This window comes from Leptodactylus fuscus, chromosome 2, assembly GCF_031893055.1.
Source record: "Leptodactylus fuscus isolate aLepFus1 chromosome 2, aLepFus1.hap2, whole genome shotgun sequence".
NCBI classification, from domain to species: Eukaryota; Metazoa; Chordata; class Amphibia; order Anura; family Leptodactylidae; genus Leptodactylus; species Leptodactylus fuscus.
The window spans coordinates 137,939,699-137,962,119 of record NC_134266.1 but is presented as its reverse complement, the minus strand read 5'-3'; the positions used below and the strand labels follow the sequence as shown (position 1 = coordinate 137,962,119).

The following is a 22,421-nucleotide window of genomic DNA, read 5'->3' as shown; positions in this document are numbered from 1 at the left end:
GTCACAAAATAGCACATGCCGTACACAGCTTCAACACTTACATGATGTTTTGCAAGTTCCACTTCAATAACCTTAGGATCGCCACTTATAGGTTTCTGAGCATCCAGTAACTCTTCTGTGTGTGTCAGCCACGACATTACTTCTGCTAAAGCATGCTGGAATTGTCCAAGAGCCAGAAGAGCAGCCTCCAATTTATGCTACAGAAAAGAGACACAAATTATATAGTGTCAGGCCACACAACTACTATGATGCATATATTGGGAGGTAGACACACTCTCGACTGCTCCTTCTGCTTGCTGTGACACTGATATAATGGTTATATGCAACCACCATCAAAAGGAGATTAAAGGGGTTGTCCCATTACGCTTCCCTATACTGGGGAATAAGTATCACTTTGTAGAGGTTCAACTGCTGGTTCCACCAGCGACCAGGAGAATGGGGGGGCATAAAGTTCACCATATATCCTTCCAGTGAATGAAGTACCAATATGTTTGCACGATTGACATTCCATTCACTTCTATGGGGCTGCCGGAAATCACAGTCCCATACCAGTGAACGGAGTGCTAATCATGCAAAATCATTGCACTTCATTGATAGAGAGAATGCACAGGAACTTTCAGCCCCCTGTTCTCCAGGCTTAGGGAAACGAGAAGCTGGAAACAGAGAGCTGTGACAGTTTTTTTTTTTTCTATCCTGTGAATAGGGGATAAATTTCAGTAATTGGAAAACCCCCTTTAAGGTATACAACCCCATACACAATTGTACATTCTGAAATGAAGAGAACATCCAAGGACCCTGGGTTTTAACAATTGGTCCTATGATTTCCACGTATGTCCCAGCTTCTATGTATCATCTAATAGAACAATAATGAGATTTCAGTCTCCTCACCTGTCTGTGTGTGATTTTCTCTCCAAGATTCTCCCACAAATGCTTCAGTTCAGTGAGTGGTCCCTGAATAATGTCCCGATCAGTGTCATCGATGGCTTTCTTCAACATCAGTTCTCCTTGATGATTTAATTTCTCCATTTCAATCTGCTGCTGGTAAACCTCCACCTTAAACTCCTAGCAAAATGGTGGATTAACCAAATTAAAATGTGCAAAAGCAAAATTATTGGATACATTCTTCTACACTGTACACATAGCACACATAGTTTAAGTAGTGACATTTACCTTCATCTCATTGATCTGCTCCTTTACTGTATTTATATCTGTTCCAACAGGAGGCATTTCACACAGCTTAATAACAGTATTATCCAGCCAGTCAAACATTGCCTAAAATACAAAGAAACCATGTTTTGACCTACTTGCTATTCCAACATACATAATAGTAGATCATTTGTAATTTTTTTTTAAATTTATTATGGATTAAGCTTTCCACACAGCAGATACACAATGAGCCATAGGAACTTTATATATCAATAAGGCTCCCCAAGCACCTACTGGGAGCTTTAGAATAGCTGTGGTTTAAAGGGATCAATATTTTCATGGCCAGCCATTGTGTGGCTTACAAAATGATCCACCTATAATCTTAGGTGACTTTCTTATACAAGGAAGGTTGACTAACACAGAATCATGTAAAACATCTAGAACTTTCAATTGTCAAAGTGTGCTCATAAACTATGCAGAATTTATATTATGTTTTTCAGTCAATTTAGTGCCGCCTCTTTTATGAGTCTACCTGTAAGGTGTCCTGATACTGCACAGAATTGGACATTGCATCTCTCAGTTTCTCTAGTCGTTCTGACCAAGTTTTCTTCAGCGTTTCCCAGGCTGAATTCATCTAACCAAGAGAAAAAACATAAGTATGTAAAAATATGACAGGTTTCAAATATCTGCTCTCTGTAAACTAAACCAGAGCGAAATTCTAACTTTTTGATATGGACATATCGGTCAATCTGTATTTATAAGCACTGACATGTGAAGAATCCTTTCCTAGGGCTGTAAAGTCAGAGTATGGAGCAATTTTAGGTCACAATTGTAAAAAAAAAATAATAATTACTGACTGAATTCAAAATAAAATGATTAATTTTGATTATATTAAACAAATATTATTACCGTATATACTCGAGTATAAGCTGACTTTTTCAGCACATTTTTCATGCTGAAAAAGCTCTCCTCGGCTTATACACGAGTCAGGGTGCACAGGGCACAGAAAACTGGAAGGACCTGGAAGGGGGAGGTCCTTTAGTGCTACTGCTCTGTGATTGGCTTGTCATGAGGTCACGTGACTGTGATGTCATCAAAGGTCCTGTAGCCACTGGTATGTAACATCTGCAGATAAGGTTAAGGCTAAATCCTAGTAGCTCCGCCCACACCTAAGTCCGACCACATGGTCATGACGTCATCAGATGTCCTTTAGCACACTAGGATTTAGCATCTACTCTGCAGATGAGTGGCCAGGATTCATTGTGTCTTATGGAAGATGCCTGTTGTATGGAGGAGAGGAAGCTACAGTAAAGTGACACACACAGGGACCTTCCTTTAGTTATTCTGCCTATTAATGTCAGGCATTTGGGGTTATTAATTTAGTTTCAGTAACTCCATGTGCCTCACATTTATAGCAGTTAACCGCATCAAGTCCCTCATATTAACCCGTGTGCCCCATATAAGGGTTACTAATATGTGAGACACATGAGGGTACTAATGAAGGACCTTAATTATGAAGATACCCAATTATTACCTCCATATGTCCCACATATCAGTAACTCTTATGTGAGGCACACAGGGGGTTAATGTGAGGGACATGATGGGGTTAACTATTAGTATGAGGCACCTGGAGTTACTAATCTGTAATGCAAATAGTGATTAGACAAGAATAACTAGATCCGCAGTAAGTGACGTTTCGGTCCTTAGACCTTCCTCAGAACAGATCTGTGTAGTCAGACTAAGGGTGCAGACTGGAAGCAGTAAGTACAAAGTAGGATGCGGTCTAGTGTAGTGAAGCAGCATGTAAAGTGGTCAGGCTTAGGACTAAGGCTTAGGACTAAGCCTGACCACTTTACATGCTGCTTCACTACACTAGACCGCATCCTACTTTGTACTTACTGCTTCCAGTCTGCACCCTTAGTCTGACTACACAGATCTGTTCTGAGGAAGGTCTAAGGACCGAAACGTCACTTACTGCGGATCTAGTTATTCTTGTCTAATCACTATTTGCATTGTGTCAATGGCGTTAATCACCATGTAAAAATTAAAAACAATATTTGCATTTATTCCAATATTGTGTGCAACAAAATTATTCCCTACTGAATTACAGGGTTGAAGGACCCTTTTTTGTTAGCACCAAAATTACTACTTATTAGTGTGCGGTACCACCGATTATTTTAGGTATACTAATCTGTAATGCACATGGCTGTACTTTTTATCTGCAATGGTGGATTCCCCTTCTCGGGTTATACTTGAGTCAATAAGTTTTCCCAGTTTTTTGTGGTAAAATTAGGGGTCTCTGCTTATACTCGAATATATACAGTATATAGTTAAATGCATAGTGTGTTGCATATTTATTGTCACAGGAATTCAGCCACTAACTTTTTAATGAATTAGAGGATTTTACTACTGACTATCCATGGCTGACAGCAATTTATGAAGTAGTCTTGAGTCAGACTATGGTAAAACACAGTCATCAGTAGTTTGGCCTACTGACTCCACTACCCTGGAATAAAGTCCAGATTCTTTAATCCTGTCCAGTTATTCTCAGATGGGGAAATCCGCATACAGTACCTCATCAATACTTTTCTTTACTTCTGGTTTTTCAGTCTCTCCACAAGCAAAGATGAGATCTGCTCCAAGGATCCTAATAAACTCCAGTTCTTCGTGAAGTCCATCAGTTTCCTCTTTAATGGACTAAAGGAAATAAAGTATATTTTCAGGAATCTATGGCAATCTGATCAGGCATTTTAGACACAGACAATTTGTATATGGGGTCTTACATCTGCAGCTTCAATCTGTTGTTTGATCATTGATGGGTCAATTCCAGGACTCTCTAGATCATGTACAATCTCGTGTGTGTCTTTAATAGTTGTCAGTAGTGCATTCATGTCCAACCAGAACTTCTCTGCTAGCTCAAGAACATCCAACAATTTCATTTCACGCTCGTCTGCTTTGGTTTTGATATCTTCCCAAAAGAATGTGAGCCGATCCAGTTTATTCTGAATGGCTGAAGCAAGAAACAAGCATAAAGTCATGTAAATATAATTTCTATTTAAGTACACATATTCACAACAAATGGCTTATAACGTAATATCTTAACAATCCAAAAGGAGAGCTGAGAACATGTTACCGTGGATACCTAGCTTTGTGTCTAACAGTAGAGACACAAAGCTGTAACAAAACAGGTTATCGAAAAGTGCAAAAGATTACAAGTTGCTGCGGGAAATGTTACAAAATAAAAAACGGACAATGACTTGTTAAATCCTTTGTATCTGCAGAACTGAAGGCCACCTTTATTTTCCTGGAGCGATGAGATGCCAGTGCGTGTCAATCCCTGGTTTCAGTAGTGATGCTAGCTTGTGCGCCATAGGACGGTGTGTGATCAGTGACTGGCTGCATCTGGCATAAATGCTATTACTCCAGGAAACTGCACAGGCGTTGCAAGGAACTTACTGGGTGAGGAATGTTGGTTTGTTTTTGCATTTTGTAACATTTTCTGCTACCAGTTTTATTTACTAACTTTTAGATACCATCTATAAATTCAGATTTGATCCATCTTACTAACCTTTTGCTGCGGGATCCATGTCTGCTCCTTGTGAACGACTGAGTAGCTCCTCCCCACGATGTTTTAAGGCCTCAAAGGAAGGTAATAATTTTTCAAGTTCCATAAGTGTGTTTTTGTTGTCACTGATACAATCACGGATCTTTTCCACTTCTGCAGGTATTGGAGGAGGCATATGCAGACGAGATGCCATGCTCTCCAGAGTCTCCAACATAGGTCCCACCTTATCATGGAACTGATAGAGCAATAAAAGTATATGAACATAACATTTATGAATTCCCATTAAAAAAAAAAGAAAAAGAAAGAAACATGAAAGAAGCAGGACATAAAAGGAAGCAAAAGGTTGAGGTTAGAAACTAATCAAGCTGGATGACACTTACCTCCACAATCTGTAATGCGGAATAGTCAGGCCGACAGGGACATGTTACCAGGGCAGCACAACAGAAAGTTAACACATTCCACAAGGAAAGGGAGGTGACGTGATATGAGAGGAGAGATGGGGGGTTAGTGGAACATGAACCACAGCAACTCAACAATGCAAACACAATAACACATGGGGCAACCAATAAAGCACACTTATGCTTGGACTATGAAGCGGGACAATATGGAGACTACAGAGGATGCAGGACACAGATAATGTGCAGCACAAAACTTATAGTATAGTTCTTACTCTGACCAAAAAAAAAAAAAAACTTTGCAAAAAATATTGAGAATATTAAGAAATGCAAACATACATACATACATACATACATACATACATAGTACAGGGCTTGGTATGGCGTTTACACGTTGGACTTCATTCTCTAGCATTTTTCATTAGTGCTAAAGTTTTGTGATACACTACGGCTGCATAATATGCCAACAGATCCTGCCACAGTAAGAAAATTAAAACGCAATTACAGAAAACATACCTGAGCAGCTTGTGCAAGAGCGTCGTCCAATGCCATAGCCATTTTGCGAACATCTTCCTTAATTCCCAGATAGAGCTGTTCTGCTTTCCTGTACTTTTCCTGTACAGCCACCCCTTCCTCAGGATTCAGGTCAAATAAGTGTGGACCAATCTTTAGAAGCTTGTCAATATGAGGTTTGTGTTCAGCAACCGATTCTCTTAATTGCTGCAATTTCAGGGAAAACATGAAATGTAAAACTTTTGGGCCTGTCAAAAGACTTTTTTAATCAAAAGGGAGAAGCTGATCAAGTGGAAAGTAATACTGGGTCAGCAGAGGACATCATCATTTGAGACAGCTAGATGGGAGACATTTTACTAGTTTAATTTCTGGCTTGTCTCTTGGGAAATCAAACGGAGCTTCAGACTTCAGACAATATATAAATAACTTCTATTATAGCGTAAAGACTGCTGGTGATAAGGAAAAAAATGAGTAACCTGCAAGATGCCCTACCCTAATTTCTTCCTGCTGCTGTTTAAGCATGTCATGATCGACAGCAGGAGGTGGCAGCTGAGAAATTGTGGTCTTCATTTCTTCAATCCAAGGGTTTAACTCTTCATAAGTTTCCCAGAACTGACCCACAAGAACCTGAGCACGTTCCAGACGGGCAGAGCGCTCTGAGTTTATGTGGCTGACATCCTCATACTGCCGCAGCAATAATTTTGTTTTTTCCTGCAATAAATAGAGATATAAGACCAATACAAAGTAGAGTATTCCTTGCTATTAAGCAGCAGGTCAAGCAGTAATTCTGCACTTACTTGTAAGGCGGCCTTTTGTTCATCTCCACATGTACTCAGAATGTCTTCCTGTGTACCTATCAGCTCATCAATAGAATCTTTGTGGCGGATGATGTCTACAGAGAAAGCCTGCACAGTAACACAACACAATTATCCTTGAAGCAGTCAGAAGTTAGCATGTAAGGACATTCATTCAAGCTTCATTGTCAATTGAAAACCACCAAATCCTACACTTATTTCTAGGAAGGAACATCAGTGACAGTTCTTCAATACTGAGTCTCAACACTTGAGTTTGAAACAATGCCTGGAATATAACAATGCCCTCTTTATGTATCACAAGACAACTGGAACAGAGGTCTAAATAAATAGAAATCAAGAGTCCGGCACGATTCACATGACCAGTAGTAAATGAACAGTACTCGTACCTTTTGCACCTGGAGCTGAGCTGTAGTCTGATCCTGCTCCAGACAGACTGGACCGAGTGCCAAAAGTTTTCTTCTGGTCTCAGCCACCCAGGCTAGCTCTGCATCAGCAGCTTGCTCGTACTGGCAGGAAAGGAGCAAAGACGAAGGAGGACAATGAAGCACACACATTGCAGACACACTGAACATTGAATTAAATGTGGCACCTCCATAGTTATAAATGTTATTAAGAGGCTATTCACCTTTAGCTACTGGCTTGTATAAGCCCTGATGCAACTTTTACTAAACACATTTTATTAGTTTTTTGTTGTTGTTGAATTGCATAGATCATTTGATACAGGTAATTGTATATTTTAGCAAATGTGAGCAAAAAAAACAGCTCTGCCTGGTATATTACTTATTCAACATCTCTGACTGAATGACAGAGGTTTGAGTTGCAAAAAGGAATTGTATAAAATAGTAAAAGATGCTGAAATCCCGTCATACCAGCACCGCTGCTTCATGTCATTCTGATTTACCTGTTCGGGCCAGCAATTAACTGTAGTGGATCTGTGTAGTAGGAAAATAGTCACCGCAGCCTAGTAAACAGAGACCAGCAAGGAGCACCATAGAGGTGGTGCTGGAATAATGGGGGATTTCACAGGCTAGTACAACATATTTTACTATTTTATATCACTTTCCCCACTAAGCCATTTTTAACCCTTTATATAGACAGGTCAGGAGAGCTGAGAGGTCATCTTTAATAAGTAGCTCACATTCTATATATGCCGCCATATGTTTGACTAAACTAGTCTGATCACAAATTACACAGATCACAAATCACAAGCACAAATGAGGAGGCAACGAGGACTACCAAACATAGTACTGGAAACAGAAAACAAGCTGCTCTAAAGCACATGTCCCATGAAAACATGTCACATTTACTGACATTGACATTTGCAGAAGCCTGCAGGAACAGCAAAACAAAAAGCAATTACACAAGAAGCAAAAAAGTCCAAAACTAAGGTGTACATCCTCTGGGCCGAGTGGGGGTAAATGAACTAGACGCACCAGGCACTTCAGAAATGGATCAATTAATACGAAATCACTATTATTCAACAGCACCACTTTATCTGAAGAAGCGATTAGTAATGTATGAATGTCAGGTCCCCAGGGGTCTATATAAAAGTAGTGCTCTAGTGCACAGAAAATAAGGCTAATAAATAGGGTATCATCATATCGGCAGAAATATTTATGGGACTTCCAATAACCGAGGTCCATAGCCATACGCAGACTAAATGGTGAGATGGCTGTATATGTGTCCTGTTCTATCCATTCAACCATATGTGATATAAGAAATGCATAGTAAGTGAGAGGGCCAGCAGTGGGACCCCCACATGTGGAAGACATTTATTTAGTCTGTGGCTATGGGAAAAATCTGTTATTATACAGCAATTCTGAGGCTCTATTTGTATACTTACAATGGATCTGTGGATGAAAAATGTATATACAGAACTCTAGGTGCACAAAGCTTCTCTGTGAATCCACTAAACAAGTATGTTCCCTACTACCACCATGCTCTCAATCATATACTACAAGTTGTGAGCAGTTACACTCACCTTACCACTTCATTCCCAAAGCTTGCCCTGTGCCCCACCAGTATCAGTACTTCCTAATTCAGCAACAATGAATTTACAAGTGACCACAGAAACTAACAACTGGTTGTAACGAAGATATAATTGGTGTCAACACAGCACCACTACAGCCTGCAGTCCCGCTGGATCAAGAGGAACAGAGACCAGCTGGGGACCAAGGGGATGCTAGCAATGAAGCAGATGATAACGTTTCTTATTTTACAAAGATGTGTTGTCTATTAAGGAGTAAAAAAAAACAAAAAAAAAAAAAACAGTTCCATCATTTGTTCTGGGAACATTTCTGGTACGAGCTGCACAGCTGTATAAGCTGAACTTGTTTTCCGCTTTAAAAGGGTAAATAACAATGCTTCAATTTATTTAGAACAAAGATCTTGAACACTACAAGGAATCACATAAGAAACACAAGTTGAATAAACCTAGAAAAACCTATCAGGACAATTTCTATCCATATGCATTATTAGGGCATAAGGATGGTCCAATTAAAAGGGTCTTCTGCTGATGAGGACCTTATATCTTTTACTCAGAGTGCGGAGTGGATGAAGAGGAGTGCGTTACAGGGTCATTAAAAGTCTTCAAAGGGCGTCACAAAATACTAAATATCCCCTTGCAATGATTTCCCATGTGACAACAGTGCATAGTTAGACCCACTGCTATACTAAAGGGTGTGGATGCCCATTAACATGGAAGTTAAAGGGAGTCTGTCAGCTATATTAAACCCTAAAAGAAGCTTAGAAAAACAGTTCAACTTTTTTTTTATTTTTTTTTAAGCAAAACACCTCTTTACATCTACACATTTACCATTAAGTTTCCATACCTGTTGTGATCTTTGAATGGCGGCATCTATCTGATCAACTCTGTGTCCAATAGTTGCACTGACTGATCTATACTGCTCATTGGCGTCTGAGACAAGTTTGTCTAGACCCTCCCGAGCTCTCCAAGGCACTAGTTCCAGCAGGGCACTGCCCACCTCATTAATGGTATCAAGGACTATGCGGTACTCCATGGCCTCCTTCTTTAATTCCTGCATAGAACAGAAACAGATAACTATTGTATATGTGCGAACAAGCAGGTATTTTCTAATTACCAAAACAAGGTTTACGGCTTAATAAGGGAAACTGAAGGCATATCTGTTGTAACAAATCCCAATCCTTCACCTGCACAACATTTTACTTACTCATACCTTTTGTCTCTGTTGGAACTGAGGAATCTGATCCCCTGCAGGTGATTGACCACTAGTACGAGCGAGTTCATCCTCAACTCTTCCAAGCCAGTTAGTCAATTCCTCATGGGTGGTCTGGAATTTGTTGGCTAGTTGTAAGGCCTGCTCTAATGTCCTGAGAGCCTTCCCACTAGATGCTGTGATCTCAGCGTACCGAGTCTTGATGCCATCCAACTTCTCTTGGATCAGCAGTACCTCCTCTCCTATAGAATAATTATATATAAAATTAAATGGTAGCATAAATTCAGCAAGAAAGTATGTGCATAAATCATAAAGACGGTACCTGTTGTCTGTTTCAATAGAGCCTGTCCATTTTTAACAGCTTGATCCACATTTCTCTTCCTATTGACTATTTCTTCACTTAGTGCCTTGGTAAAGGAGGAAACATAATTAGAGCAAAAAAATCCCAAGTACAAATAAATCACCGAGAATTTATTTATCCTTCTTTGAGCAGAGAAAGAGATTGGCCATTGACAAGGTGAAAACTGCACGTCTTCATGGTTATGTCACACAAATGCAGCCACTGGCTGTTACAATAAATGTATGAAAAACAATTAGCAATTGTAAATGGTAGTGTCTAACCATGGCAAAAAAAGGGGCCGGCCAGATTGACGTTATAACTACTTTGTTCCAAAAACCACACCACAACGGACCGCAGGTTGCTTTCAGTATGGCAATCCTGCTCCTCTGACATGACTAGAGTTGATCTTCCATATCACACAAGCTGTGAGCAGGTATGGTGCTGTTTTTGGAGAAAAGCAGCCATACTGGTTTTAATAATGCAAATTGCAGTGCAAATGAATAAAGAATCTTGTAAAACTAGCATGTATAAATCCCTGCAACTGCAGGGCCACTAGCGCATTGATAAAAGAAGACCGTGGATGAAAAATTGTTAAAATGTAATGGCCATCCAAATCTGTTTTATTACCTAAAAATCCACAGGTTTTAATATATGGAACGGTTATAGTAGGATATAGACTATGGATTCTCACAATATGCCAATTACTCTAGAGTAGTGGAAATACGGATAACGTATGGCAGGTTGGTAGAAGCTTAGAAGGAAAAAGATAGAGGCAAATAGTAAGCACTGTATGAAGACAAAAAGATGAAGATGTCTGAGCTGTGAAATAATCTGACTTTGCATAAGAAAGTGGGCTTTCTGTGAAGGCAGCAGCAATGAGTTAGCAATGGCAACCTCCTAATATAACACAAAGTGTGTAATCAAGTTAATTTTCCCTGTGGTACTCCACCTTCCTAAAAGCAAGCAGTCATTGTATAAATGTGTATATGGGGGCTCTCTACATTATATTCATATGCCCCAGTTGGGAGCAGGATGACGTGGCAACATATTAAATAGGTTTAACGGGTCATCTCATGGCATTTTCTAAATGTGTCTGATGTGCCAGGACCAGCAGGGAGCAGACACAGGTTTCTGTTAATTTATTTTAACATATAAGAAATCATTTGTGGACAATTCTCCCCCAAGAAAACTCTTCATAACAGGAGCAGCCAACCTATCACAGTTACAGGAGCTTATGGGTTAATATAGGTTGGGGACATTTTGTTTTTTCTTCAATATAAATTCATGTTGTAAAAGTATAAAAAAAACATTATTTTATTCTGATTACTATTACAGTATGTTAACTCAAGAGATGACATTTGCAGTAAAAAGTAGACAATGATGTAGTCAAGAGCAAAAAGCACAAATATAAAACAAATAGGAGAAAAGGAGTAATATCCTGAAAAATCGGTGCCCATGGGCCAGAGAAATGTTGAAAAAAGAATGGTGGTCTATGTCAGGCTGATAACTTAGTATAGAATTAGATTTCATATCTCTGCTGCTTTGTTGCTATAGATTTCATTTCTCTAACAATGTAAGAAAGGTCTAGTGAACTCTTCCTTATTTTCTCCTGCCATGTTTTACCATCTGTTACATGCTTTATGACTAATACATAAGTAATAAGCCAGTCATTGCCAGTTTACTAGCACATCCGGGGATTATCAGCTCTTGCTCTAACTTCCAGGTTATAGTAACAGCAGATTTATGAAGAATTATCCTTACAAACAGGTCATCGCTGGCGCCAAAAGATTTTTTTAATAGATGATTTAACAATTTGTCAAAAGAAAAGTAACTTAAAACAATGATGTAACCGCATTGCGGCAAGGGAGACCTGGGGTCAGCTGAGAAAAGGATTAAAAGGCTTGACTCATGGTCATTACAACTATAATAAATAGGATTTTTATGTAGTGAACCAACTGAAATATAAGAATGAACAAAAAAATTGTAATAATATACAATAAAGGAAAGCAACAAATGAAATAAGAATGATAGAAAGCAAATAAAAGATGAAGGTAAAATAAATGTACCATTTGGCTTTTGTGTTGATTCTGTAGAACCTCCAGCTTGTAATCCTTTACAGACACAGAGTTTAATTTATCCTCTACTTCTGCCAGCCAGTTCAGGACTTCCACTTCGTCCTCCCCAAACAGCCTGGCATTGCTCAGGGCTTGCCCCAGTAAGGCGCTCTTTCTGTTGCAGAGATCCAGAACCTCTTTGTACCGAGCATGCAAGAAGTCTAATGTCTGTGCCAGCCTATCACGCTCAGCGGCACAGCACAGGGCAAAAAGACTGTCCACTAGCCTGCCAGCTTGGCATACATCAGTCTCATGTATTGCAACATCATCCTCTAGACTCTGGAAATTGTCCAGAAGGAACACACCAGAAAATAAATAATATGCAAAGAAATAAAAAGATGAACAAAATTAATAAAACAGGACAAGTAACATGATAAACAAAAGATAAATGATAAATAAATATGTAATAATGAAAGACAACAGGTAAAGAACATACTATTACATAAAACAGGATTCCTGAATAGTCATATATTGTACATATAGGATTATAGATTAGCCCAGTTTCCTTAATTTAACCCCGTCATCCCAGGATACCTTGTGGCGCAGGATCTGTTGTTGAATTTTTCCTGTCTGAGTGCCAATTGGCTCAGAGTTTGCCAACTTCTTCTCTGTGGCCGAAAGCCAGTCAAATATGGGCTCTGTTGTTTCATGAAACTGCTTGGCTAAAACTAATATGTCATCAAGTTGTTTTTGCCTGCATAAAAAAAATAACACAATTTGAGTGGTATTAAGCTAAAGCCTAACAAAAATATGCTGCAAAGCAATAAAAATATCAATATTGCTCTACTCCATAGTCAAGCCTACACGGATAGCAATGGCTGACCAATGCACCCACTTGACAAACTAAACTGTGATATTTCTAATTTACAATTTACATACAAAGCTCAAGTAGAAGCATTTTGGTAAACCTAAAGCTTCTATTTGGTTTCTATTTTTCAGAAACCAAAATCAACAACCCCTCTGCAAATATTAACAGGATTAGCCAACCATCTTCAAGTTATCTGCTTCCTGTTAAGGAGAATTTTAGGCTGTAGATGAGTGACACATTACTAGGCCTTACTCATTGGCTAAATTAGGCTATATCATCTTTTAGGACCGTTGTTCCGATCCATCGTAGGATCAAGAGAATGAACTAAAGAAACTAAATTAAAAAAAACATCAGTCATCATTCACTGCCGTATAAAGAAGCTTTCTTCCATCAGGTTTGTATATTGTGAAAAATAAAGTCCTGCATGTGTGATTTAATCTTTAGCTTGAAATATAAACAATAAGGAGTGAAGTTTGTCTTTTTTTTTTTACCCAGCAGCGCATAATTACAGATCTAGACAGAATGTGCCCAATCTGCATCCTTCATTATATTAGTTTTCATGTCCATTGTTCTGATCCTACGACAGATAATAATAATGGACTTCTGACATTATGTGAACAGACATCTGCCTCAGGAACCTCCTTCATTCCACCCTCCCCTGCAGCACATTTGTGTTTTTCCATTACAACCACAATGTTATATCCAGATGATTTTAAAGAGTTCCCAGCACTATTTGCCCTGTACATAACCGAGGCAACCAATATCGGCATTTTTACTCCACAACCTTTTTACACCTGACCAGCGATAATACTAGAATTTCCACAAGATGATAGTGAGAAGTGTAAGGCAGACCTTGACTGTGCCTTCTGCAGCAGGGATGACCACCTCTCCTTGAGAGTCTCCAAATGGCGGTTTATTTTCTCTTTATCAGCAGGATCAGCACCATCTGCAATTCTTGTACCTTCGGCTTGAATCATATCCACAGTTGATCTACGATCATCCAGGAGGCGTTGTAGGAGCTACACGTGGCAATGAAAAGTGAGAATATCAGTTACAGGAAGATTTTTTTTCTACGCCAAAGACAAAAATTCATCTCATCTTGGTCAACTAATACTTCTCAATCAGACTAGCATATGGATAACTTGATAAACAATATTTTGTTAAAGTGTCACTTTTGTAGATTTTGAAAAAAACAAACAACTTTTGCGTCTTTTGCCAGTAAGAAAGTAGGTGCACTGGGGGTGGGATGCAGGTCTAGATGCGCTGCTCGGACCACTACCATCTCATACCTGCGTCACCACATCCACTTGAGAAGAAAGAGCATAAGGGAGCTGAAGGCCCGCCCCAATACACCAACTATTTTACATAATAGTTCAAAGTACGGTGTTTTTTCTCCAAATCTGAGAAAGTGACAAACAGAATTATGTTTTTATCAAGATAAAGTGTTCTAACACTATATTGACAGCTGAATATACTTGGGGAGGTGGTAAACTCCCTTTAAATAAATGATAAAAAAACAAAAACAAAAAACCATGGTGATGGAACATTACTTAATGCACATATATTTGTGACCACAGATCTGTAAACATAAGCACATCAGCCAGTCATCAACCACTCCTATTACATAAACAATACACATTTTTGTGGCATCTTGCCTAATAGGACAACAGACCTGTCACCTTACTATGCCTCCCTTTACATATAGCAGTCTGGTGACAGAACCACCTCCTACAGTGAAACCTTCTGAATGATTTAGCTTAGGAAACTTTTTTACATTATGTTTTTGACTTAGTTTTTCTTTAAATATATGCCAGTGACTCTTTCAAACTTGTACCTTTTGCTCCTGAATTTGAGCCTTCACCACTTTGTATTCGGCAGAGGGTGGCTTTTGGTTTGCGATCAGGTCTTCTGTGTCGGTGAGCCAGCTGAGCAGCGGTTCCAGAGCATCCTGGAACTTCCCACAATGCAGCAGAGCCTCTTGTAGCTGCGTCACTCGCTCTGCCACCTGTGTAGCAAACAATTTCTCATCACTCACTGCAAGATAGCAATCTTAGGTGACAAGGCGCTGGGGGAGAGGAAGGGTCTGGCATCATTCAAACAAGAATGTGATTTCACAGCAGGCTCTGAGAAACAGATCCAAGCTGTACAAGTCAGATGGTCTCATCTCCACCACCCACACGCAGTCTATCTCACTGGAAATTAAATCTAAATCCTCCCACCACATCTCTGTGCAATATAAGGTGTCGACTCTAAGACAAGCTGTCAGAAATCAGGGAAAAAGTATGCTGCATCCATGTTAAGTCTTCTTCTTGCAGAGAAACACAATTTCAACAGTACAAGCATCTCACCTTCTTGTTTAGTGTGTTCCATTTGGCATTCAGTTCCTCTATATCATGTTCTAGTCCATGCACATCACAATTCTTGTCTGCACTCTGAATCAGACCCTGACCCAGGCCATTTACTTGCTGCAGCTTCACCTGCAGAGAGTCTACCTGCTCCTTTTGAAAAACCTTAAGGGAAAAATAAAAAAATTAGATGGACACCAAAGAAAACTGCAACTGTTTGTTACATGCAGTAGACCGTTTAATCTTCATTTTGCAATACATGCCAGATATGTTACAAACTGGCTATTATTGCAATAAGTACAGACAGAAAAGTAGTGTAGGTTACTAAATCACAACTATAAATGGGAGCATAGTAAAAATGCAGCCTATACTCAAGGCTACTGTAAAGGAAAGGGGAACCAGGCAAAGGATGAAATGCTCTTAAAGGGGTTGGCCACTTTCAGACCAATATTGACAAACAAATGTACAATAAAAAGATATATAATTTCCCAATATACTTTCTGTATCAATTCCTCACGGTTTTCTAGATCTCTGCTTGTTGTCATTCATTCTGTTACTTCTAGTGGATAAAACGCTGACCATGGTCATGTGATTTACGGTCCATGGTCATGTGATGTACACAGGTGCCGCTCGTTATAGTCACAGCACAATAATCAGACATCTGCCTGGTAATTAGCTATGCACCTGTGTGCTCATCACATGACCATGGACCGTAAATCACATGACCATGGACCGTAAATCACATGACTATGGACTGTAAATCACATGACCATGCTCAGAGTTTTATCCTCAAGAAGTAACAGAATGAATGACAGCAAGCCGAAATCTAGAAAACCGTGAGGAATTGATACAGAAAGTATATTGGAAAATTGTATATCTTTTTATTGTACATTTGTTTGTCAATATTGGTCTGAAAGGGGGCCACACGGTGGCTCAGTGGTTAGCACTGGAATCCTGGTGTTCAAATCCCACCAAGGGCAAAAAAAACATCTGCAAGGAGTTTGTATGTTCTCCCCATGTTTGCATGGATTTCCATCCCATATTCCAAAAAAAGACATACTGATAGGGAAAAATGTACATTGTGAGCTCTATGTGGGGCTCACAATCTACATAAAAAAAAAATAAAATATTGGTCTGAAAGTGGACAACCCCTTTAAGGCTAAGGCCCCCACGTTGTGGAATCAGCTTTTCTGTTGCGGATTTTTTAGCCCAAGCCAAAAGCGGCTTGGGCAAAAGGTAGACGTACAAGTACTTCATATAGTTCTCCCATATGCTTTTGTAGCCATTCTTGGCTATACATATACACACACATACATAAACAATATAATACTCCACAGTGGGCCCGCACAGTATAATATGCTCCAAAGGGGAGATAGAGGGGAAGACAAAGGAAGCCCCATTAGGGCTCGTTCACATCTCCACCTGGGAGTCCGGTCTGCAGGTTTCCGTTTCCTGCACAAAACTGGGCAGGAGATGGAAACCTGTAGGCATCTTTTCAAACCCATTCATTTGAATGGGTTAGAAAAGTGTCCAGCCGTGAGCGCCGGTGAGCATTTTAGGTTCTCCACGGTGAAACAGTTTTTTTTAAACCGGACACAGAGTACTGCATGTCCGACTTTAAAAAAAAAACAAAAAAAACAAAACACGGTTTCGCCGCGGAGAGCATTATACTATATGGGGAACAGGAAAGCATTATACTGTGGAAAAACACTAATGGGGCATTATATTGTGTAGGGTGCACCAATGGGGCATTACACATCCTCACAGCACAACCTCCTTTAGTACCTTCATACACGGTCTACCAATAAGTATTTGGACACCTGTGGTCCGAGCGGCACAAGTGGCAATTACAGCCTCAACCCTACGAGGCATGCTTTCCACAAGTACTTGTATGACGGCTAGTGGTATTTTATTCCATTTGGCTTGGATAAGACAGGTAAGTTCTTTCACCTATTTTGGTCGGCTGCTGCACCCCTTAGTTCGGCGATCCAACTCGTCCCAGAGGTGCTTGATAGGGTTCAAGTCTGGGCAGGCCAGTCCAACTGGTTAACATGATTGTCACTGTACCAAGCCATGGTAGACCTCGCTACATGACAGCTGGCGTTGTCATCCTGGAAGTAACATTGGTCTCACCCACAGAACCGCCATAATGTAAGAAGCACACTTATCTAAAACAGTGCAATAGGCGTCGGCGTTGATTCTACCACGCACTGGGACCAAGGGTTCCAGTCCATACCAGGTAAAACCCCCCAGACCATAACTCCACCTTCGCAGAACTGGGTGTTCAAACACTTATTGGTAGACAGTGTACATTACAATAGCACCAACAGCAGTCAGAATGAAGATTGACCTCGTGGCCACTGCCTCCTTAGTACTAATACATTACAACAGCTACAGCCAGGATCATCCGTCATCCCATGCTGGTTAGGGACAATTACTGATCTATGCTGCAGCATCTGTAATCTATCAGGGATAAAGGGACAGTGGTTTGGAGATGAGGGCTTCTCTTAACTGCTGCCATTATTAATGTGCAAGGAGGCAGGAGCCTGGACATTGGCATATCCCTGCACTATGGAGGGGGAAGCTTTCTATATATATTGCCCTGATCTGACAGATCAGTGTGGGGTACGAAGGGAGAGAGCTGTGTAGTAACAGATCTGGAATCAAGGATGGTATCATTTCAGTAGACTGAGTAACAGAAATAGGATCAGGACACAGCCATCAGCCAAGCTGACATCATACAGGGAATGAACAGGAAACCTGTTTCCAGAACAGAATTTATGGCTTCAGTGTCCCAAAGGAGATAAATATTACTTAAAAAAAATAAGATGTCACAGTGATCTGCACTGTCTTTGTTAGGCCCATATTTAATGAACGTACGTATACTATAGAAGGGCATTCATTGTGCAAGCATTTGAAAATGACACAGTTTAGGCCTCTACCAAGTGAAACCCTATGGATCAGTTTAACCAATATCCCAACAAGTTTCAGCGCACAAAAAAAAACCCTGTGATGTGAACATAGTCTATATCATTATTCGAATGTTACTATTAAATAGCCTATCCGTAGGATCAATCATCAGTGGTAGAGGTCTGAATCACAGTACCGCCACTGATCAGCAAGGTCTGCCACACAGTGTACCAACGAGAAGAAAAACTGTAGCTGGATAATACAGCTCAGTGCCATTCTAGTAAAAAAGAAAGACCTGTAGTAACCAAACAAAGGCACTACACAGTCTACCCCCTCACCAATATGCTAAGGGCTAGTTCACACGGGGCTCCGCGTGAACACATTCCATCACGGCTTTCCACTCCGGATTAGGCCCAAATGAATGGTGTCGTGAGGTGGACGCCGCAGATGAATCAGCCGCGGAATCCGCCTGAAGAAAGTGCAGCTCGCTTCTTTCTTCCGTGAGTGGGAACAAGCCACTCACGGAAAAAAGAACGTTAGCGGTCTACATAGACCTCTATTGTGAACGAGGCCTAATTCTAACCTAGCCTGTGAGACAGTCATCATTAGTTAATTTAAATGAAATGCAGCAAAAAAAAAAAAAAAAAAAAAGCAGTGAAAAACACAAACGTTATTTAGGATTGTGCTTCCGTGTTTTGTAATATGAAGCCTTTGCCTTTAAGAGTTTGCCTTTGGGCAATACCCTTTTGATTGGTAGGGTCCTCAGACTATAAACTGAATGCCAGTCGTCTGTCTTCCTGCTAGGACCACCAGTGATCAGCTGTATTCTGCAGAGGAAAATATCAATAGATGTATTATTCCCTTGCAACCCTATGTAATGTGAACGGTGCCTGTATTCTGCTGAAGACAGCAATGCCAGGTCTTTCTATGAAGCTTAATTGCATGCAATTGTAAAAATAGACGAAGTATAAATTAGGGAAGAATTATAAAACAAAAACAAACCAAAAAAACAAAAACAAACATCTAACAATGAAAGACAACAACTAACAGACTAAATTCAAAACGTAACAATTTATGATCCACTGAAAAAATATTTCACAAATCTACCTTTTGGAAAAATTACAGCTTGAACGCCTTGCCAACTAAATGTCTGAATAATATTTAATTTCCCTTCTGCAAAAAGCAGAAAGTCTATGATGTAATGGGATTATATGCTTGACAAAGAGCAGATGATGAATTCATCATCCAGAATGCCACATATAGGCAGAACAGACTCATACCTGGGCTGGAGGTGAAAAACAGAAAGTGTTCATTGTGCATTCAAGCACTTCTATCCCCATTTTTGCAGCAATAAGTCCATATAGTCAAAACTAGAGAGCCTGTCTTTTAACCCCTTAATAACTGCAAATATGGCTTTATAAAAGTCATTAAGGGCCTTTATACTGTACTGTTGTGTTTCCAGAGAAAAAAAAATAGGGACAAATCATTAAAATAATAAAATGTAATATAAAAGATAAACTTGGTAGTTGCTATAGGCCACAAGGTCAGTTCTTGGGGACAGATGTCTGGTTTTTGGAGTGCAACTGTTTGTACCCCCAATGACCAAGAAAACCAGGGTCTCATAGGGCTATGAATGAAGGAACGAGGGTGAGAATCACTCCATTCACTGCCATGGGATTAGCCTCATTTGCTTTGAGGACCCCAGTTCCCAAGTTTGCTCTGTGGATATGGGGTAGTTGTTCATATATACTGCAGTCATTTCCCTGCAATTCAGTTTCTCAGACTCCATTTTGGCTTTTATATTTCCCTTTGTTCTGCCTGTACTATATATACATGCTGTGGAAGAATACAATTACCACTCTCTCTATATTTCCCTAAATAATATAATATACCTGTGGCATGCATACCCCAGGGAATATTCCATGTAGTCTGAGGGGGTATGCGCTATAACTGTGACCCAGAGCACTAGAAACAGCATGTACTCAAGTTCTGAGGCTCTTGGGGAACAAGTGGCGCCCAAACCACCCATCATCTTCAAATGCTAAGGCATAGTAACTGCCAAGCAGTGGCAAGTGTCAGAAGACATCAGGTCAGGGTTAAGGGGATGGGTCTCTTCTACAGCAGCAAGTAGTGTGTGCTGAACAGACGGCTTCTGACCTATGATCTGATGAGTGTAAAGCTGCTTAGAAGCTAAAAGATTGTCAGAACTTTTAATGTGCGCAGCCACAGGTGTCCCCATAATTTATGATGGACACCACAGTACCCACAGGGCATGCTTGGTCTGAAAATATTGAGAAACCTTTTAAGACTATAAGTATATATTTAAAGGGAGTCTATCACCTTCCTTAACCCCTTCAAGCTGCCACCATAGCACTGTGACAAGCTTCCATATCATGCCTTCATTATGTGTGTAAGTCCTGTGGATGTCAAGAAAAAGAAGTTTATTATGCAAACTAAGTGCCCGAAGTATAGGGGGAGTTCCCAGAGCACAACTCTCCCTGTTTAAAACATGCCATGTATTGCTTCATTCCATCCCTTGGCCAGTGGGAAACATTATTCCTCTGTGATGTCATTGCCTGCTCAGTTAAATCTCATTCATGCGCACTATGCACTTGTAGTGTTCGGCATATATGAGCATACAGCTCATCTGTACTTAAGAACTGAGATTTGTGACGCATAATGCACATGTGCGAGATTTCACAGATGATGATGTCGCAGAAGCAGGACTATTGTTTCCCACTGAACAGGGGGTGACACCCAGCATACAGGGGCAGGTTTTCAACGGAGAGAGCTGTGCTCTGAGGCCTCTGGGAACGCCCCCTGTAAGCACATAATTGGCATAATTTCTTGGCATCTACTGCACTGTCACAAATAATGAAGGTATGATATGAATTCGTATCACAGTGCCTACAGCGCTGAAGGGGTTAAGGAAGGTGATAGACTCCCTTTATAGGGGTTTTCCCATCTCATCGTTTCAGCATTATGCCTGCAGTCTCTTCTTCTCACTCTCTGTATTTCTCCTCACCCTCCCTCCCTTGCAGAAGGGGACACGGAGGTATCACAATACTTATGCTGATCAGATAATATGAAGATGCTTGTACAGAACAGACTCTGTGTACTCTGTGTGTTTTCATAGATACATAACAGACTCGGCTTTATCAGCAAACTGCAATTAGCTGAGCTGATTGCCCTGCCAGCACTAAGTAAGTGACCTCACTTGTCCTATCTCACAGGTCCCTGGTTATAGCAACGCAGTGTAAAAAATGGGAGGAATCAGTTTACATAGCAGGCAAAGCCGCATTTCTAAAGCAATATTTTTAGGAAAAAGTCTTCAATTTATATAAGCTACTGGTATAGATGGGATCCTTCAGATGGGACAACCCCTTTAAGGAGCTCAGAGCTCAGCCTCCCTATGTGACAGATGTGTCAGCCTCTCCTCAGTGGGGGGGTCGGAGTATGTGTGCAACAGTTTATCATTCAGTAAGTCAGGTAGCTGTGTACTAACTCCATGTACATTTTATCCGCTAAACATGAGAGTCACATGGCCCTAATGAAGAAAATAATTCTGATAAAAAGGAATAACTAAGCAAAAGGTAACACTGGGTGATTAGATTAACATTGGGGAAATATGGACATATGTACTGGAACGTTGCTTTTAACATAACTACTGGCCTAGTTGCCCACAGCAACCAATCGACGTGCAGTTACTAATAGTTAACTATTCAGGAAAAGACTAAGTTCCATTGTGATTGGTTACTACGGGCAACAAGGCCATTTCTGATTAATCCTATGCCTATGTAATTAGCTCTTTTGCGCATAAATTATGAAAATAGGTCAACTTATTGGGTGCGCAGGACACATCTCTCTCCCTTACACTATCTCATGACCCCAGCCCACATTACAGCCCCTTCACTGCTTAACATTACTGAGGTAACGTTACATCTGACCATATTGTCTACAACCTGGATTATGACTTTGGTTAGTATGGGCACTGACAAGTTTCTTATCTTCACCCGCAAGACCTACATAGATAATGTGGAGAGTCTGACTATTATAAGCGATAAAAGACGTTCTGTCCAGATTTGTAGGTGGGAAACCTGCAGTGTACAGTAGCTGCAAATCTCATTGACACCAGGCAGGGAAAAAATAAAAAAAATCTGTGTAGAAATTGACACTCTGTGGAGCTAAACCTGCAGCAGGCCAGATCTTTCTGAACATGTGGGGTGAAATGTTCTACATTGTGGCAAAGCGAATTGTGTTTTCTAAAGCGTGT

At 40.2% G+C, this 22,421-nt stretch overlaps 1 protein-coding gene across 16 annotated transcripts in view; it reads right to left on the bottom strand.

The window, feature by feature from the left end:
• The window catches only part of MACF1 (microtubule actin crosslinking factor 1), a 197,635-nt gene that overhangs the window by 21,974 nt on the left and 153,240 nt on the right, over positions 1–22,421 (bottom strand). For 12 of the 16 annotated variants that reach the window (XM_075264659.1, XM_075264658.1, XM_075264664.1 and 9 more), the window contains 19 exons: positions 15,242–15,403; positions 14,728–14,898; positions 13,746–13,912; positions 12,620–12,779; positions 12,038–12,364; positions 9,954–10,038; positions 9,632–9,873; positions 9,266–9,472; positions 6,821–6,940; positions 6,417–6,524; positions 6,112–6,330; positions 5,623–5,826; positions 4,715–4,946; positions 3,930–4,156; positions 3,721–3,843; positions 1,679–1,780; positions 1,171–1,272; positions 889–1,062; positions 42–197 (listed from right to left, as the gene is read on the bottom strand). In XM_075264659.1, coding sequence (XP_075120760.1) covers positions 42–197; positions 889–1,062; positions 1,171–1,272; positions 1,679–1,780; positions 3,721–3,843; positions 3,930–4,156; positions 4,715–4,946; positions 5,623–5,826; positions 6,112–6,330; positions 6,417–6,524; positions 6,821–6,940; positions 9,266–9,472; positions 9,632–9,873; positions 9,954–10,038; positions 12,038–12,364; positions 12,620–12,779; positions 13,746–13,912; positions 14,728–14,898; positions 15,242–15,403 — 3,288 coding nt within the window. The remainder of the gene's footprint in view (positions 1–41; positions 198–888; positions 1,063–1,170; positions 1,273–1,678; positions 1,781–3,720; positions 3,844–3,929; positions 4,157–4,714; positions 4,947–5,622; positions 5,827–6,111; positions 6,331–6,416; positions 6,525–6,820; positions 6,941–9,265; positions 9,473–9,631; positions 9,874–9,953; positions 10,039–12,037; positions 12,365–12,619; positions 12,780–13,745; positions 13,913–14,727; positions 14,899–15,241; positions 15,404–22,421) is intronic. The other 4 variants (XM_075264665.1, XM_075264666.1, XM_075264668.1 and 1 more) reach the window with 1 other exon arrangement.